This window comes from Coturnix japonica, chromosome 9, assembly GCF_054131305.1.
Source record: "Coturnix japonica strain WE chromosome 9, WE-NBRP24, whole genome shotgun sequence".
NCBI lineage: Eukaryota > Metazoa > Chordata > Aves > Galliformes > Phasianidae > Coturnix > Coturnix japonica.
The window spans coordinates 7,166,456-7,189,282 of NC_140671.1; the positions used below are offsets into that span (position 1 = coordinate 7,166,456).

Genomic DNA, 22,827 nt, shown 5'->3' on the forward strand with positions numbered 1-22,827 from the left:
CCGACTCACTTCAGCGCCGGGTGGGCGGGAACGAGCGGGCGGGGCGGTGCCCTGCGCATGCGCAGAGCAGCAGCGGAGTAGGCCGAGGCGCTGCCGTTGTCGCTGCGCCCCGGTTCCCTCAGCGCCGCCGGATCCCGCCGGGCCGCAGCGATGATGATGATGGCGCTGAGCAAAACCTTCGGGCAGAAGCCCGTTAAGTTCCAGCTGGAGGAGGACGGAGAATTCTATATGATCGGCTCCGAGGTACGGACAATGGCGGCGGCCCGGGGAGGGGGGGAGGCGGCGAGGCGAGGCTGTGGGGTGGGCAGCGCTGTGTGGGAGCAGAAGGGCTTTGGTGCTGTGATACTGTGGGGATTGTGCTGTTAAAAGGAGCCATAACTGCAGGTTATCTGGCTATATGTGCCACACAGGGTACGTGGAGGAGGAGGGATCGCCTTCCAGCCCCCCGCTATAAAGTTACAATTAAAAATGGTCTGAAAGATGTTAAGGTCAAAATAAGGCCTGTGTGACAGGGAATGTGAGCCCCTTTGTGAACTATACACACTCTACAAGTACAGCAGCAGTTAAAAAACCTGGTCGCAGAGCCTAGAATTCATTGTGTTGTCCAGCGAACCCTGCTGGAGCCTGCACTGCTGTGTTGCATTGTGCTGAGAAGAGCAGAGCTGCTGTGCTGCTGGTCAGCGGGTTTGGAGAGGCACAGATCGCATCCTGCGTGTTCCAAGGGCTTAAAGTAGAGCACAAGGCAGCGCTGTGTGTGTCTGAGCCATCCACTCTTGGAAAGCAGTCCTGACAATAGCAGGACATGGGGAAATGGTTTTAAGTTGAAAGAGGGAAGATTTAGGTTGGATGTTAGGGGGAAGTTCTTCACTAGGAGAGTGGTTAGGCCCTGGAACAGGCTGCCCAGGGAGGTTGTGGATGCCCCGTCCTTGGAGGTGTTCAAGGCCAGGCTGGACGGGGCCCTGGGCAACCTGATCTAGTAAAGGTGTATGTTTGGTGGCCCTGCCAGGCAGGGGGTTGGAACTACATGATCCTTGAGGTCCCTTCCAACCCCGGGTCATTCTGTGATTCTGTGATCCCAGCGGTGTCTGGTGAAAGGGATGCTGCTGGAGAGCTGGGTGTGCAGCTCCATTAAATCCTTCCTGGACACTGTGCTGATGTAGCAAAGTCCCAAAAATAAACAAAAACTGATTTCTGTCAATGAGCTGGAGTTTCTTAGCAAACTAGTGAAATAAGTGCTGATAAGAGCTATGTATTGTGCCAAAAATTGTGCTTTATGATGCCAAACCTGATACAGTGAATTGTGAAAAGCAACAAAAAAAATCCTCTTAGGAGGTTATTTATGAGGTCACTGTTATTGTTTCATTATTGAAAATTTGTTTCAGTTTTTGATAATTCGTTTCTTTAAATGGAATACGTTTCCAGGTCACATCTTTGCTTTTCTTCTTATAGGTGGGGAATTACCTGCGTATGTTCCGGGGCTCTCTGTACAAGAGGTATCCCTCGCTCTGGAGACGATTAGCCACAGTAGAAGAAAGGAAGAAGATAGTGGCATCTTCACATGGTAAGAAGATGAGGAAATGCTCCCAGTCTAAATGTCTGCCTTGAAGAACTGTCTCTGTAGGCTCAGAAGCTTGTGTACCTTTAGGGCTTTGTGACAGCGTTCTGCAAAATGTGGCTGTCCTGGAGTTGGCTGCATTTATCACAATGCAAAAGACACACCTCAAGTTAAATACCATATTCCAGAAGAGATTTCTAGTAGCAAAGAGGGGTGGTTCTGTCCCTTAACACATTGAAAGGATGCTCATGTTCTTTATATGTTTATGACTCCCAGAATTTGCAGTGTGTTTCTACTGATGTTACCACCACAGTGAGAATGCAGCCACCTTGGTATTATTTTTGATGGGAGACTAATATTAAGAACTTATATTCATTAGCAGTGCAACTTGTCATGTGTTCCTCAGGCTAAGGCATAATAAAGATACGTGGTTCATTCTATACTTAAGCCTCCTTCCTCTAATATCCTGCTGACCTGTTGCTGATTTCTTTCTTTCCCAACAGAAAATCAGCGGTCTCACAGTCCAAGAAGATGTAAGTCTGATTTGTGTGTTATGCTTAGCTGTGCTACAGGAATAATCTCTGCCATGACCTTTGGCGTTATTACAGCATATAATAACATCTCATCCTCTGATCTCTCCCTGTGGTCATCCCATTGTGCATCCTCATCACATGCTGAACTTTTCTTTCTCAGAACATTAATGGTCTGTGCAATTCAGTAAGATCTGTCCAGTGGTTCTTCCCTTTTTCCAGGTCTTAAGAGTTTGTACTCCCTGGCTTAGCTTTCATTAGTATCTGATGTGTCTGCTCAGCCACTCGCTTTTCCATTGAGTGTTATATCTCCATTTCCACTATTAAGTCCACTGAGGATTTATAGTTTTCTGGACTGTGGAAAAGATTTTACATCATTGTGGCAGACTGTAGTTGTGCAGAGCAAAATGATGTGATAGTGTGGGGCTATTTAATGTAGGATTTTTTTTTTCCCCCTTATTACTTATAAGCTTATCTACTATTTACTATTTTAATGATGTGTTTTTTGCTAGTCCCACCTGCACTGACTCCACTTTTCACTGTTCAGCTTGTTTATGCCATATGCTATGTAATGCTTTTTCATGTTAACTATTAGCATCTTTCCTGGTAACAGATCATGGATATACAACATTAGCCACCAGTGTGACACTGTTAAAGGCCTCTGAAGTGGAAGAGATCTTGGATGGAAATGATGAGAAATACAAGGCAGTGTCTATCAGCACAGAACCTCCCACCTACCTCAGGTAACCTCAGTGTTGGTGACCTCAGTACCTCAACTACCTCAGTGTTGGTGAGGACCAGGGGCACAATGAAGTTGCTGGAACGTGTCAGTGTGGACTGGAAGCACTGTCCTGTCCCAGCAGAAATCACATAAACCCAAGGCAGCATGTGGGGGGTGCTTGCAAGTCTGTGCTAGCAGATATTTGCAATGTTGGTCAAGTGAAGATCTTCAAATTGTAAGGATTGGGTTGCTGCCCACATATTACAGGAAGAAAAACATTAGTGTTTGATGATACAGCTCATTTTGCAGTTACTTCATTCCAACTGTAGCAGATGTTCTGCAGAACACTCTCTGCGCATACTTTTTGCTGGAGATGTCGCATTTCTCAGCAGTTCCTCTGTAAACATAGACAGGAAATCCAAATATGAAGCATGTATTGGTGGTACACCTGGATTCGTATGCAGTGGATAGTTGTGGGCCGGAAAATGGAGTTTGAAGGCAATAATGTGGAATGAGTTCTCAGTCCAACTGTCATTAGGAAGGAACTCGTAATTTATGATACTAAGTTTAAAAATAGTGGCAGTGGTGTTCGGGGCCTGCAGGTTAACACAGAGTGTCATTCTGCAGAGAACAGAAGGCAAAGAGGAACAACCAATGGGTGCCGACACTGCCCAACAGCTCTCATCACCTGGATGCAGTACCATGCTCAACAACCATTAACAGAAATCGCATGGGCAGGGACAAGAAGAGGACTTTCCCTCTGTGGTAAGACAGCTTCCTTCTTCAGAAAAGTGGAAACAGTTACTAACATGACACACTGCAGGGGGCTGCTCTGATAGGCAGGTGGCTGCCAGAGCCCTGTAACTTTGTGTTGAGGATTATGTCTAATAATTGAAAAGTTGAAGTATAGGGATGGTAACAATAAAAAGCACCTTCCTTCTATGCATGCCAGATGTATCATTTTCTATTCCACATGCCCTATTGATGTTCTTTGTTCTAGCTTTGATGACCATGACCCAGCAGTCATCCATGAGAACGCATCCCAGCCGGAGGTTCTGGTTCCAATCAGGCTTGATATGGAAATTGATGGACAGAAACTCAGAGATGCATTTACATGGAACATGAATGGTATGTAGGAGGGAGAGTTTCCTGAGACTAGAAAAATACAGTTGCATTCATTACCAAATATGAAGAGAGAACAAGCAAGTCCTTGCCCCATATAGGAAAATCTTTTAAGCTCTTCTACAGTGATGTGTCCTATTCGGCTCTCATGGCTCTTAGCAGATCCCTAACACTTCCATGGATTGCAGTAATTCCTGAATACCTGTAATCTGAAAAGTTAGATGGGATCTTAATTTTGTGTATTCCGTAAGTGGCAGACATTGGTGGCTGAGAAAAATGTCTTCTTGTTCTGTATCAGAAAAGCTGATGACCCCAGAAATGTTCTCAGAGATTCTTTGTGATGACCTGGATTTGAATCCTCTGACCTTTGTCCCTGCTATTGCCTCTGCCATCCGACAACAGATTGAATCATACCCAACTGACAGCATCCTAGAGGATCAGTCAGACCAGCGTGTTATTATTAAGGTAAATTACAGGGAGGCAGTAGAATGAGAGCTGAACTATACTTGCATTTCTCTAGTTTTGTGTTCTTGGTTTTTTGGATTTTTTGTTTATTTATTTATGGGGGAGAGATAGCACAAAGACTTCCCTCAAAACCAAGGAGTTCCTAATTCCAATCCTTTATCCAGGTTAGATTTTGTCCTTGAGAAATGAATGACTCGTTTCTTCCCTTGTCTCCAGCTTAACATCCACGTAGGGAACATCTCCCTTGTAGACCAGTTTGAATGGGACATGTCAGAGAAGGAGAATTCACCAGAGAAGTTTGCCTTGAAGCTGTGCTCAGAGCTTGGCCTGGGTGGGGAGTTTGTCACTACTATTGCCTACAGCATCCGGGGACAGCTGAGCTGGCATCAGAAGACATACGCCTTCAGGTACAGAACTGCCATCTTTCTGGATGGGTGTAGATGTGTTTTCTTACTTCATGGCTGTTAACGTCAACGAATCTTGAACTGCTGACACAGTGTAGAAAGCTTAATTTGAAATTGGTTCTTATAGATTGTATACTATATAGTTCTTAAAAGACTGTTTTATTTCTTGGACATCCTTTTGTTTCATCAATTGGTGATCCCCTAAGCTGGTATTATCTAAGGACCACTGCTTGTGCAAGGTTAGCAGCTCACATGGTTTCATTTCTTCTCACTGTTCTGGACAGTTGTCTGTCTTGAAGTGGCAAGTGAGTCACACGTCATGGGACGGTGAGGTGTTACTGGTGAGCTGTAAGAGACACTGTGCTGCTTGTATGAAATGGATGGAGTCCTCTGGATAACAGAAATGTTAGTAGTGGATCTAACCATAGCACTCTAAATGTACGTGACACATTTGCAGTCATGTCTTCCTCAGGCACAGCCCCTTGTTGCTGGCTGCCTGACTGGTGAAGAAATGAAGAGTTTTGATCTGGAGCCTGGTGTGTTTTGTTCTGTAGATCCTGGTGCCTCTCAACCAGCTTGTGCTTTTGCTCAGAGATCTTTTTGTGGTGGGTGTAGTGCATCCCAGGGCCAAATATCAATGAAATCAGTTTTTGCCACAGAGTGAAAGGCTTTTCTAATTAACACTGTCAGAAAACCTTGTGCCTTCTTCTAATGTCTGCACATGATGAGCCTTGGATACGTTTCTGTCTCATCAGCTCTGTCTGACCTGGGCCAAGCTTTGGTCTTCTGAGCTAAGCCTGACTGACACTGTAGCTCTCTGCCCTGGATGAAGTTGAGGTTGGTTTGATCACAGGCAGTTCTCTTAGCTGGAACGCAACAGTGTCAGGTTTGATTAGTCAGCTTTGTAACTTGCCTCCTAATATTAATTATTTCCAGTTGTGCTGTGCAGAGTTCTGTGGCAATGTACTGCACAGATGTTATCCTCCATATGTTGCTTAGTCTGCAGTCTGTTAAGTATTCCTTAATGTGTGCTGGTGGGTTTTTTGACCTCAGGCCATGGTGACACTTGAGGAAGTTTGAGAGTTCAGCAAGTGATGTATTGCAGAGGTGGGAGAAAGGTGCTACTGGCGCTGGTTTTGTGGAGGTCAGCTCAAGGAAGCTTGCAGCTAATCCCTAGTGTGGTTCACATGGAAGTTAAACTCTTCTCTAGGAGCAGGGAGTTGACTTCTCCCTTGCTATCCATGACAGCAGATTGATATTTGCAGATCTGTGCTGTGGAACAGCTAGAGCAGTGGGTATGTGTTGCTGAGGATGGGTGGGAGCTTGGAGGGCAGTCAGTGGCAATATGATGCCTCTAGTACTGCTTCTTCTTCCCTGCTGCTTTACACATCTACTTTATATGTGTCCCTGGTTGCTGAAGAGTGCTTTGTTTTTGGGGTGGCTCAAATAGGTAGATTTCAGGCCTTCTTTAGGCTGTTGCCATTTTTTAAGGGGGTGATTTAAAAACGAGGAAGGAAAGCACAGAAATAAAGTACAATAGCTGTGAACCATTCAGAGGCAGAAAGCACCTAATTTAAGACTTGCTTTTTTTGTCACAGTACAAATATGCCCTCCTCTTCCCTCTCTTCTTTTTGCAAAGGAGTACTTTTGAAACCTTCCTGTGATTAATGATGTTTGGGTTTTGTGGTTGGGTAGTTCCTGAATTCCCAAACCACAGCAGTGATGGTTGCTCCAAAGTTATTCCGCCGATGTAAGGAAAGATTCTGCTGTAGATGTATCAAAAGAACCTTAAAATCTCCAGGAGTTGGAGATTTGGGAAGTCATGTGTCTCTTAGTCATCAGAGGGAGAGCTGAAACTGTCCTTCAGTTGATGAACTCCAGGGCAATTATTTCAGCTGGTTTCTCTCTGCAAAACAAGGGGAGCCTGAGAGCCCAATGGAAGGGACAGGATTGGAAGTGGCTGGTAGCTGATTCAGTTGTGATTTTCAGGGGATGGTGTACTAAACATTTCCTGCCTCAGTGCTGAGATGTTTCTAAGGGCAGCACGCAGTTTTATACCCAGACTTCTGCCTTCAAAACCAGAATGACGTTGTATTGAACATCAAACCTGCATGCCTATGGGGTTGTTCTTTTCAGAGGAACACCTCTCCCTCTTGGCTGCAGTGCTGTGCCCCAGTAGAGGCAGTGCAGTGCTCCACTGAATGCCACAGCTGACAGTGCCTTTCAGTCATTCTGCCAGCACCTCTTGTTTAACAGATAAAGGAGGGGGCATTGTCCTATGATGAAGTTTAGGAGATGAGGGAGGATTTTTCATTTTCTCTATTTCTGCCCTACAGAAATGTGGTATCTAGGTTGGACTGCATGTAAGCAATGCTCATGAGCTGGCCTTCTAGCCCCTGTTTAATCCTAATGGATGCTCGTTGCTGATAGCATGGTCTCAACCTCATTTACCGTGCTTAAGTCAGGATCTAGCAGTTCACCTGGAATTTTCAGTATTTTGTGGCTGAGTTCAAGTGTTGCTTTAGTGGATATCAGCAATATTGGAGGTGGATTGGACCAAAGTTTCCTCCCAGGATCAGATACCAAAGGTGTTGGATTCATTTTTCTTCTAACAGCTTTGATGCAGACTTTGCCTGCTCCCATGGTGGATGGCACTGAAGTGTTCCTTGCTGTGAATGAGATGGCCGAGCATCAGTGCTGGGATCCTGGTGGGGACCAATCCCTGGGATCCACATGCACACCTGTGTGAGGGCTCACACACGCTCACACACACGTACACATTCACAGACACACTTGTGCTGAACTGCTTTCGAGAATTCAAAGCAAACATTTACATTCTGAGGCTCCTCTGTATTTATGCTGAGCTTCCAGCTCCACCCTCGATGTTTGGGAAGCTACTCCTGGTAAGTTCCTGTTGACTTTTGCTGGAAAGTCACTGGTGAAGGAGTAAACATTTTTATGCGTGTGATAATGCAGCTGTTCAGGGCAGACAGATCTCTGAGGAGCAACCTTGTGATCTGTAACAGAGCTCTGTGTTTCACTGCTTGTGCTGGGATTAATCACGGTCTGTGGTTACAACAGCAGGTCCTCAAAAAGGACAGCCTGTGCCATGGCAGTGGGGAGAAAGTCCTTGTTCCACTGTCAGGTTCATAAACTGATACAAATATTGCCTGTGTGTACTGCATTTGAACCCTGACAGCCAAGTACATAATGGCCTTAATAGGAGAGAGCTACTTCTGCCACAGTTGTTTTGATGTCTATTTTCTCTTGTGGTTGTAGAGTTGGTAATAATTGGTCTTGAGATGGTAACTGCCCAGGGTACTACAGGGAACCAGACTGTGTCCACTGGGGCTGACTGAGAGCTTAAGCCTGAAACACTTAAAATGATCTGCTGTGCTTGTTTCTTGCACCGGGGCTGGTAACCCAGAGGAGTGCACTGTTAGCACTGACGAACGTTGCTTTGATTTCTGCCTTGCTGCTGCAGTGAGAACCCTTTGCCGACTGTGGAAATCGCCATTCGCAACACGGGGGATGCTGACCAGTGGTGCCCTCTTCTGGAAACCCTCACAGACGCTGAGATGGAGAAGAAGATCAGAGATCAGGACAGAAATACGAGGTGCTGCCCCTGGTTCAGTTCTCATTCTGGCCTGTCCCTAAGACAGAAGTTAAAAGCCTTGATGTTTCTTTATTCTCTGCTGAGTGCCAACTGGCAGGATTTCAAACTTGCATACCACAACAACCTCACAGCCCTTTTTGCTTCAGGATATTAAACTGTTATCACCTCACTCCACAAATATTTAACTGTCTACTTTAGCCATATCCTGCTTGAAACAAAGTTTCATTTTTTCCCCCCTGGTCTCTCTGCATGTGCAGGGGGAAGTGTTTCTGGAGGAAGGCATTCATCAAAAGCATTGAAGTTTCGTGCACTGTCATGTGAATTCCTGCCAGAAGGATTCCTTTGTGTAGGATAAAGTGCTGTTTGATGTAGGGACAGACAGGGTCTCCACTCCAGCCTGATGAATGTTGACCTGTTTGCCGGCACATGAGCATTTCTGTCATTGCAGGAGGAGCTCTGCTTGCCATAGAGCCCCACTGAGCAGTGTTCAGCAAGCACTCAAAAGCACTTGCTCCTACTTGGTTAAACTGCAGCTGCTTCTGGCAGTATAAATGAACTGCTAGTATCCCTCCAGATGATGTGCTGTGGGAACATAAGTACGCTGGCTTGGATCTTTCTTAGGTGTATTTTATTGCTGATTAACAGATTTATAATTGTTTTTCTTCCCAGCCAGCACCATCTCAATAGTTCTCAGTAGCAACTGGTTCAGTCTCAGTGAATGAGCAAAACTGCCCTAAAAGCGGTTGCTGAAAGTGGGGTCACAGCACTGTGAGCAGGAGCACTCGAGTGACCAAAGATGCTCAGTAACCTCACCCAAAGCATCACTTTTAGTAAGGCTTCACATATCTGTAACACAGCACTCACCATAACCCTTTTTCTCTTCGTAGGCGCATGAGACGCTTGGCCAACACTGCTCCAGCCTGGTAAACTTCCTCTTGTGACACTGGTGCTCTTCCTACAGACGTTGTCCCTATTCCTCTCCCCAAATGGATCTAGGATTGGCAGGGGGTCTTACCGTCCCTCAGGGGACACACGTGCCTCTTGCCAACAGTTCCCAGTACTGCTGACTTCTGCCCCATTCCCTCAGCCTAGAGGCCACGTACCAAGAATGCTGCATTAGCACATGATCTAGCTGAGACTTGTGGCAACCGTTGGAGCCCTTATAATACCTGTGTGTGGACAGTGTAAAAATACTTTTGTATAGGTGCGACATGCACTACTAGAACAACTTTTTAAATAAAAGGAATGCATACTACTAAGGCAGAGTTCAGTATGTTTCAATAAGGATTGAATCTCACACTGCATCCTGTTATAGCAACTGAGTCACTTCTGGGTATAAGAGTTGATGGGTGATGTTCATTTTCTTTTTCTCCCTCTCTGTGAAAACTGCAGCTGGAAGATGATAACGTCTCTGACGTGATGCAGAAGTTAAAGCCTGCACTCAGTGACTGAGACTGCAGCATCCCTTCAGCAGCGGGCTTTGCTGTCATTATCTACTCACGTAAGCAGCCAAGTTACAGTACACAAAAGACTACGCACTTGGCTTTAGATGCTAAATTCCCTCAGCACTGCAGTGTCTGGTTTTTGCAAACCTAGAAACAATCTGTCTCTTCCTGGGCTGTTTAAAAAGAAACAAACAGAAAATTCATTGAAGTGAGATTAAAAAAGTCAAGCTTCCTTAAAATAAATCTAATTAGAATTGAGTCCACCAGCTCTTTGATAGAGCTTTCACTGCCAGGAACTGCCAGTTATTGCAGACAGGATGGATTTTGCTGGCAGCCTGATAGTTGCATTTAGACCTTTATGATAAAGCCAGTAGGTTTTACGATCCTTGCTTGTCCACCCACACTGCCTGCAGAGTCAAAACTACTTGCTGGCCTTAATTTATCATGTTTAGACTTGAGTAATAGCAGAACTAGTTCTGACTCCAGGGTGGGAGAGAACTTCTTCCAGATGTCAGTACACAGAAACCCCAAATTTGCAATTTAACAATAATATTATTGCAGTCTTAGCCCAGACTCCTGTGCCAGAGTGATATTCCTCCCCCCATTTTTTCTTATGACAGAGGTTGAAAGGTTAGTTCTGCATGTAAGACAGTGCAGAATGTGTTTTGCCTGGTGGATTCAAGGACTCCAGTTCTTTCTAAGAACACTTCAGCCGCCTCTTGTTACAATCAGGTATCTCCTGCAAGCAGCCCTTCTGGGAAGGCAATCAAAACAGACAAAACTGCTGTGCAGCTCATGATTCAGCTCTGCAAAAAGGAGGTTCTGAGCTTCTGTAGCAAGCTTAGAAGTACTTTGTTCGGCTTCTCAAGACCCATAGAGAATGCAGAAACTCCCTCCAAGAAACTAGAGGCAAGGCTGCTAAGCACAGGAGTTCAGCTCAGAAAGATGAGAACAGGCTGCTTTGAGCATTAGGACTGAGAGGAAACAGTGAGCAGCAGCTTTCCCACCCCATATGCACAGCTCTTCTGTTTCATCTAATAACCAGCCCACACTGAGTGCAGCTCAGCTTCTGCATTCCAGAGCTGCAGTTCTGCGTGCCCTAAAGACAACAGCAGCTCTGCTCATGAACAAAGCACACAGCTGGGGCCTGTGTAGCCCCAGTACCAATCCATAAGATCACTGCATGTATGGTTCTTTCCCTACGCAGAAACAAAAGTGCAGCAAAACAGTTAAAGCTTTCCATTACCAGGCTGTTTTCATGGGAAGCCTGCAAAGAAGTTGAGTGGGATGGCTGTGGTTCAGCCTTCTATTGCCGTAGGGCTTCTGTATCATTCTCTGGCTGCTGGTTATTCACACCTCTAGTAGTTTTAGTGGTGGTTTGCAAGCACGTAGCTGAACAGACAGCCATTAACTGAGCTATCATACACTGCAGATTCACTGTAAGCATTTTGGAGGTCTGGTAGAAGCACACAAGCACTAAAGACAGCGGGAATGATCAGATTCAGTTAGTACAGCTGCCTGTGTTCAACTTCTAAGATTCTGAGGTGGATTCCACAAGAGTGGAATCACAGCATGCACACACTGCCTTGATTGCTAGTATCAAGTGCTACTTTCAGTCACCAACTAAAACAAGCTTCCAATTAATGTCCCCTTTTGTGGGCCTCCCTTTCTCCATCCATACCTCACCCCCTTTTCACATCCTGCAGGGTGAAGCAGTGAAGGAAAGCTTCCAACTGGACTAAGTTTTGCCTTGCCATGAGAATAAAAACTAAAGAATCCTGAGCAAGTAGCCTGGGAGCTTTGAGCAAAGTCCTGAAGAGCGCTGGGGCTTCTGATCCTGGCAGAAACGGACACACAACTGAAAAATAAAGACTTTAATGTAAAGACTCTTTGGAAACAACAATGAAAAAGGGCGGAGGACTCAGAGGAAAGGGAGTAGTTGAGCTGCATTCCACTATGGTAGGGTTTTGCCTGGGAGACTTGGCTGTGCTTACACCATGACAAGGTGCACTACTTGACTGAAAGCCCAAAAGATGTCTCACAACTGTGAGAGCATTAGTCTTTGTACAGAGGCCAGAAGTGACTTGCAATAGAGCAAGCCATTAACAGCAAGAGAATGAGCAACTGGTTTCATATCCCATTTGATACTTAACCCCAGCAGGTAGCTGAGGAGCCACCACAACCTCCAGCCCTTCTCCCTACAACACCTTCATAAGGATTCATCAGTTCTTACATGCAAAGCTTTGCAGATCCACTTAGTACAAGAGGAAGATGGGTTACCCATACAAACAGTGAAGCATGACACATCAGAATGGCAACTGGTGGTATTCCAGTGAGATCTCTGGGGCACAGCGTAATTGCAGCCAGAAGAGAGGAATCCAGCCGCACAAAAGTCCTGTTACAGCGGTCGCTGCTGCTGGTCTTGGTCTCCAGGTTGGTTTTCAGGAAGATCCTCAGGAAGGGGGTTATAGTTGGGATCCTCTTCAGGTGTGTCAAATACCATCTTCCTGGCAAGGGATACACGTATCCCATCAAGAAGGCAGGTTAACAGAGCGAGCTGAAGACAAAGAAAACCCCCAGCCTTCCAAGAAGGCCCCAACCCTTCACAGGCGGGTCCTATGGCTTAACACAATGTTAACAGCCAGACTAACAGCCACAGCCAAAGGTTACCCCACAGAGCCACACACCTGTTTGCTATGGAAGCAATCCAAGCTGGGAAGCAACACTGTAAACCCAAGAATGAAAATCTGCTCTACTTACAGGAAACTGGGGGTCAAAAGCAACTTCTTTCCTCCAGGCTGGTTGGGGAAGACATCTTCCAAGAAATAATAGATATGACCCACTGCAATCCCTGGGGAGAGATGCCACCAAGGTCAGGGCCAGCTGTGCCTCCTCTGCCTGCTGGGGCTTAAGCAGGATGAACCCAACGCCACCACAGCACCCATCAGATCCACGTGAGCTGTGTGTGACTGCACAGTGCCCCTCTACCCACCAGCTCTGACTTACCCAGCAAATCAATAATGATGGAATTGCCCAGGAGCAGGGAGAAGCCCATCAGGACCCAGGGCAAGAAAGGGGCCTGGAAGTTGAGGAGCCCAAAGAAGTTCATGCGGATGTAAGGGTTCCTGCGACTCCACACGTACACCAGCATGATGGTGAAAGCCTGGCCTAGGAAAAACAGGCTGGCAAAGAGACCAAATAGCTAGGAACTACCGAGTCAAGGAAACAGCCTACCTTGCACACCACCTCCAGGCAGCACAGCATGTATGCAGATAGGGAAGTTTCAGCTAACTGGCATGAAAGATGCTGCCCACGCCACCAAATCTTTCCTGAGCTGGTTGAGATGCACCAATGCTCTTCCACATTCTATTTCTCTCCATGCACCCCAGAACAAGACATGGCACCTACAGCGATTGATCCTTAAGGTGCCTGCTACAACCAAAATAGACCAGGGTGCCCTAGGCCTTCTCTATCAAGTGATTATCAGAAGGGACTTTCAGAGAAGGGCCTTCATGCTGCCAGAGCTTGTGCCCTAAGGCAGCTGCAAGGCATTTCAAAGAGCTTTTGTGCTTGGGAAGTCTCCTACCCAGACTACTTTAGTTACTGCAAGACAAACTTAAGGCAAGGACACATGGCCAGGTGCAAAGACAGATGGGCTCACAGTGCCCAGCACACTGCTGGCCTGCAGGCACCCCGCTCCCTGTGCTCACAGCTCTGCATTGCCCACTTCATTTCCTTACACTTATTCACACCTATTGAGCAGCCCTTCACCTCAGCCCTGCCATTGCACTGGCTCAGCTGGTGGGCTCCTCACAGAGCTGAACAAGAGGCTTCCCTTCAGGCAGAACTTCCAGACCCTGCCATGCTGCCCCTGGGATTAGGCAGCACTTCCCACTCCAGGCGCATCAGCACTTCACAGATATAATTAATACCAGAAGCTCTTCCTGTGGCTTACTTACACTCCTCTACACACACTGGCTGGGCTCAGGCCAGGCTCCAGCCAACCCTCCAGGCCCATGGGGCAGAAGGAGTGCAGGGCCACACGTACAGTGAGGCTCTGCCTGCAGCCCATGGTGTTGGGGTTCCCCAACCAGCTACATACCACACACAGCAGCATGGGACACAACTGGCAGATGAGCCCCATGGTATTTGCAGCATCTCAGAAGAGCCCAGAGGGCCTCACCCTGCTCAAAAGGATACTGTCATGAGAAACCCTCCAAAGAGGAACATGAAGACAAAGTCAGCTGTCCTTCCACGGAAGGAGCCTTCTTCTAGCATGCGGCAGTACCTGTACCTGAGAGCAGGAGAGAAAGGAGGGGTATAGGAAATTAACAGCTGTCTGCCTGCATCTCCAGCAAGGCCTCATAAAGGAACAGCCAGCTGCAAGTACAGGAGGTGGTCAGCAGGTTTACAAGCACCAGAGAAGAATAGAAAGTCTCTGTGGTGTTGCTACTCATCTGCTGCAGCAACCATACGAGCAGCTTCATCCTCCAACAGGGGGAACAGCAGAGGCCACTAGCAGGGCCAACACCAGCACCCTGGGAACAGCCCCAGTGTTCTGTACGACAGGGCAGTGTGGAAGAATGGAGGGACGGGGCATCACGGCTAAGCCAAAGAGTGAGCAGACAGCCTTACTGAGACCAAAGGATACAGAAATATCATGTTGAAAAAGAAACTGAATCCCAGGGGCCCAAAAAAGAGGAAGTTGGTGATCAGCCTCCATATCTGAAAGAGAAGAGAGAACAGGGTGGGCAGGTGGCTCTCCCCCAATCACACAGACAGCAGCCTGATGCCAGATGCTGCCGTACCTACACGTGGACCCCCACACCACACACGTATTACCGACCCAGATGGGAGATGACTCTGTTTCACGATGGAGTTAACACAGTTCAGCACCCACAGCAAGTGCGACCGCTCACCCCACGTCACATCAAAGCCATCACAGCCAATAAGTGCCGCTCCTCACCTGGAGCTTCCTGAAGATGAGCTCGGGGTTGAAGTACAGCTGGAACGGGGTGATGAACTCCAGCTGCTGAGAGACACAAGCAGGTCAGCTGCCACCCCCGCACCCCCCCAGCACAGCGCCCCGCTGCCCCCAGCGCTCACCACGGCGGCGGTGGTGAGCACACATGCCGTGGTGTACGCCCGTGTCACGGCCGGCATGCCCATGTACTCCTGTGCCAGGCCGTGGTAGGCCATGGCGCACGGCGACAGCGCCCGGCCTCAACGCGGGGCCTTTAACAGCCCCCCCAGCGCTACAACGAATCCCCGCCCCATAGAGCGGCGTGTACACGCGGCTTTGTGCCACGTGGGAGTGACGCGGTGTGTGCACAGCACCGCCCTGCAATGCACTGCAACCAGCGAACGACACGTGAACCAACGGGGCTGTGGGGATACAGGAGGTCGTGTAATGATCCCATCTCCTGTTTGTAGCGCTGAAGTGCTTCCCGGAACTGTGAGAGGTCAAAGCAGGCAGCACAAGGTGCCGGTATCCCAGCAGGCTGTGCCAGGTGAACAGGGCCCTGGGCAACCTGATCTAGTAAAGGTGTATGTTTGGTGGCCCTGCAGGCAGGGGGTTGGAACTACATGATCCTTGAGGTCCCTTCCAACCCGGGTCGTTCTGTGATTCGCTCTGTGATGGCATGAGCTGGTGATAAAGGTCCAGATAAACCCGCCCTGAGCTTGTGGTGCTTTCCTGAGACTCCTCTTTAAGCCCTCAGCGAATTGGAATTGAAATCATGAGCACAGTCCTTGCGTTCTCCACCACATCCGCTGTGACTGCTGTCTGACAAGAGGCAAAATGCAGCTGGAAGGTGAGGGGACAGTGATGTTAAAGTAACAGAGTGGGAGAGAGGGAAGATCAGACAGGTGGGCACTGGGGGGTGGGTTCTGAGTGCTCAGTGCTCAGCAATGGTGGCCTGAGCTGCACTGCAGACACTGGGAGTGGAGCCCAGGGGATGGTAAAACTGCAGCTGAGTCAAAGAAAAGCCTCATCTGGAAAGGCCAAGAAGGGACAGAGAGCTCCTGACTGGGGGCAGGGATTCTGCCAAGTGTTGCTTGGATCCGTGGGGCTGTTTCAGCCCCAAAGTCCCACTGGCACAGCTTTCCACCCAGCAGAAGGGTGGCTGCAACTGAGTAAAAGAACTGAGAGTAAATAAATAGAGGATGAAAGAAGTACATGGGTAAATATCTGCTCATTTGGATGGAGGATTAGAGGTTTCCTATCTGCTCTCACAGTCAGGAGCTGAGTTCAAGCACTGTGACTCATGCCCCTACCTTGCTTGAACCAAGACTGGAGATAAACACTTGGAGCCCATTTGCTGGCAGGTCAGCAGCCTGGAGCCCACACTCACCAGCAACAAGGAGATGAGAATTGAAACGATCAATCCTAATTACTCCATGTGCAAATCAGACATTACATGAAAGGCCAAAAAATGTCATCACTTTGTCATTTTCCTCCTTTTCTCTTGTTTGCCAGCCAAATGTTGAGAACTCTGCTTCTCTAAACTCCAGGCTTATGCTTGAGGCTTTCTTTATATAGGAATCAAGTGGGAAAGCAATGAAATGCATCCAGAATCTCCCCTCTCAGCATGGGAAGAGACCAGACAAACCTGTGACCCCACCAGTTCCCAGGCAGCTTTCTGCCCATGATCTCACTTCCTTTTGAGAGCAGCCAAGCTGACTTCATGCATCACAGTGCGCCCAGGGCAGCTTCAGTCCGCATTACAATCCTTGTCACATTTATAGTCTTTGGGAATGATGCCCTTCCGCCACTTCATGTCAGCCCAGCCACACAGCACTTATTATATACCTCTGTAGGGATGCTGACAGGGCTCCTTCCAGAAAACCACAGAATCCAGTTCAAACCCAAAAAAAAAACCAACCCAATCTCTTTGTGTCAGCTGCAAGACAGTAGGAGGGACGGCCAGAACAGGAACGCTGCTCAGAAGCTGCTTTGGTGATTTCCTCCTGCCTGGTCCTGCTGTCCTTCCCCTGCCCAGAGACCAAAGCTGATGTGGGCTCAGCTGCTGCCAGCAGTGGTCTGATGCCCAGACTTTTATATGGGCTCTGATAAAGGTCTATCTGGGTGCTCCTGAGCCCCACCTGTGGCTTTTGCTCAGGTCACTGAAGTGTACTGATACCAGAGGTAACGCTTTCCCATGCACTGTTATCAGTTCTGCACGTGCAGATATAGCAACAGAAACCTGTGGTACCATAAACTTTTGTGATCTACAAATCAGCTCACAAAGAAATGGCCCTGGATGGGAATAATTCATATGTGTCGTACACCCATCACTGTGAATCCACACTGTGAAGGCACAGTGTCAGACTATCACTGTTACCTCTGATTTTGTTCTCTGCCTTCATGGGGGATTTTATGGCATGTGCAAATAATTGCCTGGGCTCACAGGTGAGTTTAACCCCACAACAGAAACACAGCAGCTTCCTGTCTTGATTCTGCAAATCGAAATAGCAAGGAGTACAAAAACAAAGAAGAAAGCTCCAAGTTAAGCACAAGGAGGCACATGAGCAAAGATAAATGGGCTGTTGCAGAGTTCACCTCCTTTGTTTGTAGTAAATTATTGTGTGTAATTCGTGTTTCCTGTCCATAAATGCCAGAGGAACTTGAAGACATGGAATCTGTTCTAATTTACTGAAAACAAAAACAATTCCTCTCAAGTCCATCTGGAACTTGTTTTTATCATAATTGTTTTAGGCTCAGTAACAAGTTCAAGATCTAACTGCCCTCCCTAATTGATTCAAGAATAAACAGATGCTCTGTTTAAAGGCGTCAGCTCCCCTGTTGCCCAGCCCAGCAATTGCTGTGGTCACGGGATGAAAGGAGTGGTACACCAGGTCAGCACAGACCCCAACAAGCAGTGGTCTTCTAATGGGACCACTCACCCCACCAGCAGTGCTGGGGCAGGAAAACAGCCCCTGGCCCTATATGCAGTGAGTGTCCAGCTGGAGGTGTGCCCTCTGCTCTCTCCTGCCACTAGCACGCTGTTTGTAGCTCTATCTAATGACATTTAGCAGGGTGGTAGATGGCACATCCCTCCAGCTGAGCTGCATGGCATGCAGCAGGACTGTGTTCACCCCAAGCCCTTTCCCAGACCAGCACTCCATCCTGCAGCAGAGCCCCAGTTATCACAGAATCACAGAATGACCCGGGTTGGAAGGGACCTCAAGGATCATGTAGTTCCAACCCCCTGCCTGGCAGGGCCACCAAACATACACCTTTACTAGATCAGGTTGCCCAGGGCCCCGTCCAACCTGGCCTTGAACACCTCCAAGGACGGGGCATCCACAACCTCCCTGGGCAGCCTGTTCCAGGGCCTAACCACTCTCCTAGTGAAGAACTTCCCCCTAACATCCAACCTAAATCTTCCCTCTTTTAACTTAAAACCATTTCCCCGTGTCCTGCTATTATCAGCCCTTTCGAAGAGTTTACTCCCCTCCTGGGAGTAAGTTCCCTTCAGGTACTGAAAGGCAGTTCTCTGCTTTGTTTGGATACCAGGACAAACTCACACTGCCCACCAACCACTTAAGGCTGAGTGAGCTGCCTGTGAGGTCTCACTCACCCCAGTGCCCCCCAGCATGTGCTGTGCCAGCCCTGTGCAAGGCACACATCTGTGTGAGTGGGAGTGTAATCACATGTGGAACATGTTCAGAAAGGTGCAGGGCACTGGAAAGGCAACTTCTGCTCTCAGACCCCATCCTTGCTGTATGGATGATGGGTACCAAGGACCCCAGGCCCCCCACAAAGCAGACACGAAGCAACTCTGCTCCAGTTCTGGAAACTCCACTCCACGGACTCACAGCCCATAGATAAGCCATGTAACCATAACTACCTGGGGCACTTGAGTCTTGTGTCTATCACACATCAGCAAAGTCTACAGTCTGAGGGCTAAAGTCAGGGTTAGATGAACCACGAAGAACTGGATGTTTGGTTGCTGTTGGTATTTTATTTGCTTGTTTATTAGAAAGAAACTAAAAATAGCACTTACTGCTCAGCCCTCCAAGGACAAGTGGGTTGCACAGGATTTGTGGTAAATCAAAGTTTATGTTTTTAATTCTTATGCCTTTTTGTTCAGAGATACAACTTCTTCTGGCATACCATGAGAAAGATAATCTCACCTCAACCTCTTCAAGCAGAGTCTGGTCCCATATCCAAATAAAGGTTCTCTTTTAATCCAGATTCTGATCATTAATTGAAGGCATCAAGAGAGGAAACCACTGTCTCTTAGCACAGTTATTTTTTCCCAGTGCTTCATCACTCCTGTTAAGTTCTGCCTTGTGATCTGTTCTCTGAACCACGGTCACCTCCCACAGCTGTCGCTGGGGAATGTCATTCAAGGGCACTCATTTTGTAAGATTCATTTCACAACCACTGTGGCCAGTTGGCTAAGAGACTGTCAGGCAACACTTGTTTCCTATAAAAGAAGATCTACTTTCGGCTGCACAAATGCAGCATATACACCTGGGTGTGCTGTCAGAAGGGCCATTTGCACTCTGGTTTTCACTGGAGCCAGGACTATGCCTGTGTCCTAGTCCAGGTGGCTCTCAGTTAGCTGGGAACATCTCTAACAAAGACCCCAACCTGAAGTGAGCACTAAATAAGATAACAGGATGAATCTGACACTGACATCAGACAGGACCATCCAGCACCATTTGTTGCCACATGGCACCACAAAGGATTCTCTCCTGCACTTAGGGATGGAGGTTTTGTTCCACAGTTTGCTCTCTCTGGCCTTCAGATCAACCCAGTTTCAGCCAGGGAACAGCTCCAGATCTGCCCTGTGGTTACAGAGCAGGGTATGTGGGGAGAACGCATCCTATAGAGCCAAGCTGCATTAATAGAAACAGGACCCCTCCTCCTCTCACAGTGTGCTTGCAGCTGGCCCAAAGGACCTGGCATGAGACCCCTGGCATTCAGAAACCTTCCAGTGCAGGGCGGACCAAAGGGTGTGCTGAGAGGCTTCTAACAGCAGGATTCTGCCTGCTCCTGCAGTCAGATCATTACACACACAGAGATGGCATCACATTCTCGATAGAACTGTCATCCCATACTTGTGGCATCATGGTTCACCTAACTATGACAAGCTGAGCTCAGTGAGGGAAGAAGGAAGCAAGTCCTCATGGCAGTGCTGGAGAGCTGCTTTTCCTTCCAGGAGTTGTGTAGCTGCAGCACAGCACTTCATGCCAGTGACAGCCACAGGCTGGAGATTCTCTACACACATCAGCTATGGCACAAGAACTCATCCTGAAGGCTGAGCATTGGCAATGTTGTGATCTTTAAAGGCACAGCAGGAATTCAGCACAGCGGGGATACAGTGCAGTGCACACAGGTGAGACGGAGGGCAAAGAAAAAGATCCATTCACTCCCCGAGGCTGCTGCTGGAAAAGGCGGAGAGCTGCAGGAGCTCCCAGCAGGGCTGAGCACAGTGAGCCACAGCAGCGAGCATCCCGTGCTGCTCCTGCCGCTCAGTGGCTGAAGGTGAAGCAGCACTCGGCGCTATCATGTCCTGAAAGAGAATCTTGTGCAGAACGGACCGGCAGCAACAACTGACCAGGGACAAAGAGGGGTTTAAAAACAGTTGAACCTATGCTGAATAGTTTGAAATGTAGAGAATGTATAGAATGTATAGAAAAAAGCAAGCCATTGCTGTCACTGCTGCCACACCATCTTCAGCAGCTCACATGGGACAAGGAACCATTTCTGGAACAATGAGCAGCCCCACATTGGCTGGCCTCATTACCCAGGGCCCATCAGATCTGTCCTGCAGAAGTGATGTGTGATTAGTGCAGGAAGGGTACAAGGCTGCCATCCTCGTGAAAGATAAGCCAGAAGACAAAGATGAAAGGTCATGGAAGAAGCCGCCATTGCTGTGCAATGCAACATGTTCTACTCATTAGAATTTGGCTGGAGCCTCTCAGAGATAACAGGAGGGCCTCTACCTGCATAAAGGTATTTAATTGTTAACCAAGGTTTTGAAACAGAACTGAATTTCAATTTCGTACTCCACAAATGCATTGTATGAGGAGCTCTGTGCCTCTGTGAACAACTGGGGAGCTCTGTTGGTTCCCTGATTGATACCTCCCACAGTACAAAACCACGTACACTCCTTGGTACCAGCTGGCCTCAGAGCTTAGGAATGTGGGCAGCTTTGGATCCAGCTGAATAATTACCCCAAACTGTCATGTATTTGAAAGAAAGTTAATGGAACTGTATTGCCAATGAACACGCAGCCCCAGTTAGAGAATGTAAATCAGCTGGCAAGACACTTGCCAAGTCAAGTGTGTTATCCTAATGTAATAGGTGACTCAGTACACAGAATCATGGAATGATTTGGGTTGGAAGGGACCCTTAAGATCATCTGATTCCACCCCCCTGCTAGAGGCAGGGACACCTCCCTCTAGTCCAGGTAGCTCACAGCTCTATCCAGGTCAGCCTTCAGTGCTTCCAGGGAGGGGGCATCCACAGCTGCTTTGGGCAACTTGTTCCAGTGTCTCACCACCCTCACAGTAAAGAATTTCTTCCTGGTATCTAAGTAACCTGTTCCTGCTTCTGCTCCCTATAGGTTTTCATTTTGAACTTCAGTAAGTTCAGGAGCTTCTTGTTGATCCACAGAGGCTTCCTGGCATTCTTGCCTGCCTTCCTTTCTCTTGGGATGCACTGCTTCTGATAAACTGCAGTGAGAAGTCTTAGGTTAAATATTAAGGGCTGGCTAATTATTTCATCTCTTTCATGTTGGAATGAACTACAGGAAGAGGTTTTGTAACCCACATTCTTCTCACTGCAATCTGGCTGTGAAAATTGCTCATAATTAGTTCAATCTTATGACACTGTAAAGACTGTGACAAGAAATGACTTTCAAAGCTTGCACACAACTCCAGACTCTAATGGCATCCAAAAGTTTCAGTGAAACATGTGGGGAACTGACCTGGTCCAATTCCAAAGCTCAGGATATAGGTGAAAATGCAGGCCATGCTGAGATAAGGCATCCAGCTAATCTGAGTCTGCAGCCACAGGGAAAAGCAAATGAGGGCACTTACTGTTATTTGCCACCACTTGACACCTCAATCACATAAAAAAGCAAAGGCTGATTGTTTAAATAATCCAGTGAAGTTTATTACCTGCTGGCTCAGAGCGACCGTGAAGACGGTGGCCCATCCTGCCATGAGGATGTATCCTCCCAGCAGCAGCGGCCTCCGGCCAGCGTAGTCTATAATCATGTTCTGCACAAAGTAACACAGCAAAAAAAAGCAAAATGTTCAACATCTGTTTAGATTCCTGCCTGCTCCCTCTTGTCCCATTGCAGCTCCTAGCTGAAAGAGAAAGGCCACTCAGGGGAAGGGATCTGGCAGGAGCCAGCAAGATGGGTGTTCAAGGCGACAGGAACATCCCAAGTGCACCTAAACCCTGCCTGTAGCTGTGATGACATGAGGTAGAAGTTTCATTTTCTAGACTGTGCACAGTTCAGATGCACAGTGCCCATTCAGACCCTTCCAGAGAGCATTTCTCAGATAGTGATAATGATGCACTGTCTTACAAAGCACAGCATTAACCCCTCTGGACACAAATGCTGAGTTTGCCTGACCGCTGTATTATAAAGTGCTTCCTTGGGATAACAGGCATTCTTGCCTGCCTTCCTTTCTCTTGGGATGCACTGCTTCTGGGCTTGGAGAAGATGGTCCTTGAATACCAACCAGCTTTCTTGGGCACCTCTTCCCTCCAGGGATTCCCCCACATCACCCTGCTAATCTAACTAACTAAGAGTTCAAAGTCTGCTCTCCTGAAGTCCCAAGCTTGCTGTGCACCCTCTTTAACACCCAGTAGATTTTGAACTCCACCATTTCATGGTCACCACAACCAAGACCGTCCTTGAGCTTCACGTTACTCACCAGCCCCTCCTTGTTGGTGAGGGCAAGGTTCAGCATAGCCACATTTCTCATGGGTTCCTGTTC

General features: G+C 47.8%; 2 protein-coding genes across 9 annotated transcripts; one reads left to right on the top strand and one right to left on the bottom strand.

Annotated features, from left to right (window-relative positions):
- Positions 1-53: 53 nt before the first annotated feature.
- Positions 54-9,672, top strand: SMARCB1 (SWI/SNF related BAF chromatin remodeling complex subunit B1). The gene is made up of 10 exons (XM_015878035.3): positions 54-243; positions 1,450-1,561; positions 2,059-2,088; positions 2,699-2,828; positions 3,434-3,571; positions 3,807-3,934; positions 4,227-4,393; positions 4,610-4,800; positions 8,282-8,413; positions 9,301-9,672. The coding sequence occupies exons 1-10, from the start codon at positions 151-153 to the stop codon at positions 9,338-9,340; spliced, it is 1,161 nt and encodes a 386-aa protein (XP_015733521.1). The 5' UTR covers positions 54-150; the 3' UTR covers positions 9,341-9,672.
- Positions 9,673-11,717: 2,045 nt separating this feature from the next.
- Positions 11,718-15,109, bottom strand: DERL3 (derlin 3). 8 transcript variants are annotated; one of them, XR_014949153.1, is made up of 7 exons: positions 14,965-15,109; positions 14,825-14,887; positions 14,510-14,583; positions 14,059-14,152; positions 12,865-13,067; positions 12,619-12,709; positions 11,718-12,365 (listed from the first exon to the last, which is right to left on the bottom strand). XR_014949153.1 is itself a non-coding variant. In XM_015878037.2 (7 exons), exons 1-7 carry the CDS (start codon positions 15,055-15,057, stop codon positions 12,257-12,259), a joined length of 720 nt encoding a protein of 239 aa, XP_015733523.1. In that variant the 5' UTR covers positions 15,058-15,109; the 3' UTR covers positions 11,718-12,256. The 8 variants fall into 8 exon arrangements, 6 of the variants coding, with proteins under 6 accessions (XP_015733523.1, XP_015733522.1, XP_085412162.1 ...); XR_014949152.1 differs by having other exon boundaries at positions 14,825-14,890; XM_015878037.2 differs by having other exon boundaries at positions 12,865-13,060.
- Between the last annotated feature and the right edge of the window lie 7,718 nt (positions 15,110-22,827).

Excerpts from the sequence above, each read along its gene's own strand:
- DERL3 (XM_015878036.2), bottom strand. The coding sequence starts at position 15,057 with ATGGCCTACCACGGCCTGGCACAGGAGTACATGGGCATGCCGGCCGTG. Across the intron at positions 14,584-14,824 it reads TCATCTTCAGGAAGCTCCAG|ATATGGAGGCTGATCACCAA; the intron begins GTGAGGAGCGGC and ends CTTCTCTTTCAG. Across the intron at positions 12,710-12,864 it reads CATCATTATTGATTTGCTGG|GGATTGCAGTGGGTCATATC; the intron begins GTAAGTCAGAGC and ends ATCTCTCCCCAG.
- SMARCB1 (XM_015878035.3), top strand. The coding sequence starts at position 151 with ATGATGATGATGGCGCTGAGCAAAACCTTCGGGCAGAAGCCCGTTAAG. Across the intron at positions 3,572-3,806 it reads AAGAGGACTTTCCCTCTGTG|CTTTGATGACCATGACCCAG; the intron begins GTAAGACAGCTT and ends TCTTTGTTCTAG. Across the intron at positions 4,394-4,609 it reads ACCAGCGTGTTATTATTAAG|CTTAACATCCACGTAGGGAA; the intron begins GTAAATTACAGG and ends CCTTGTCTCCAG.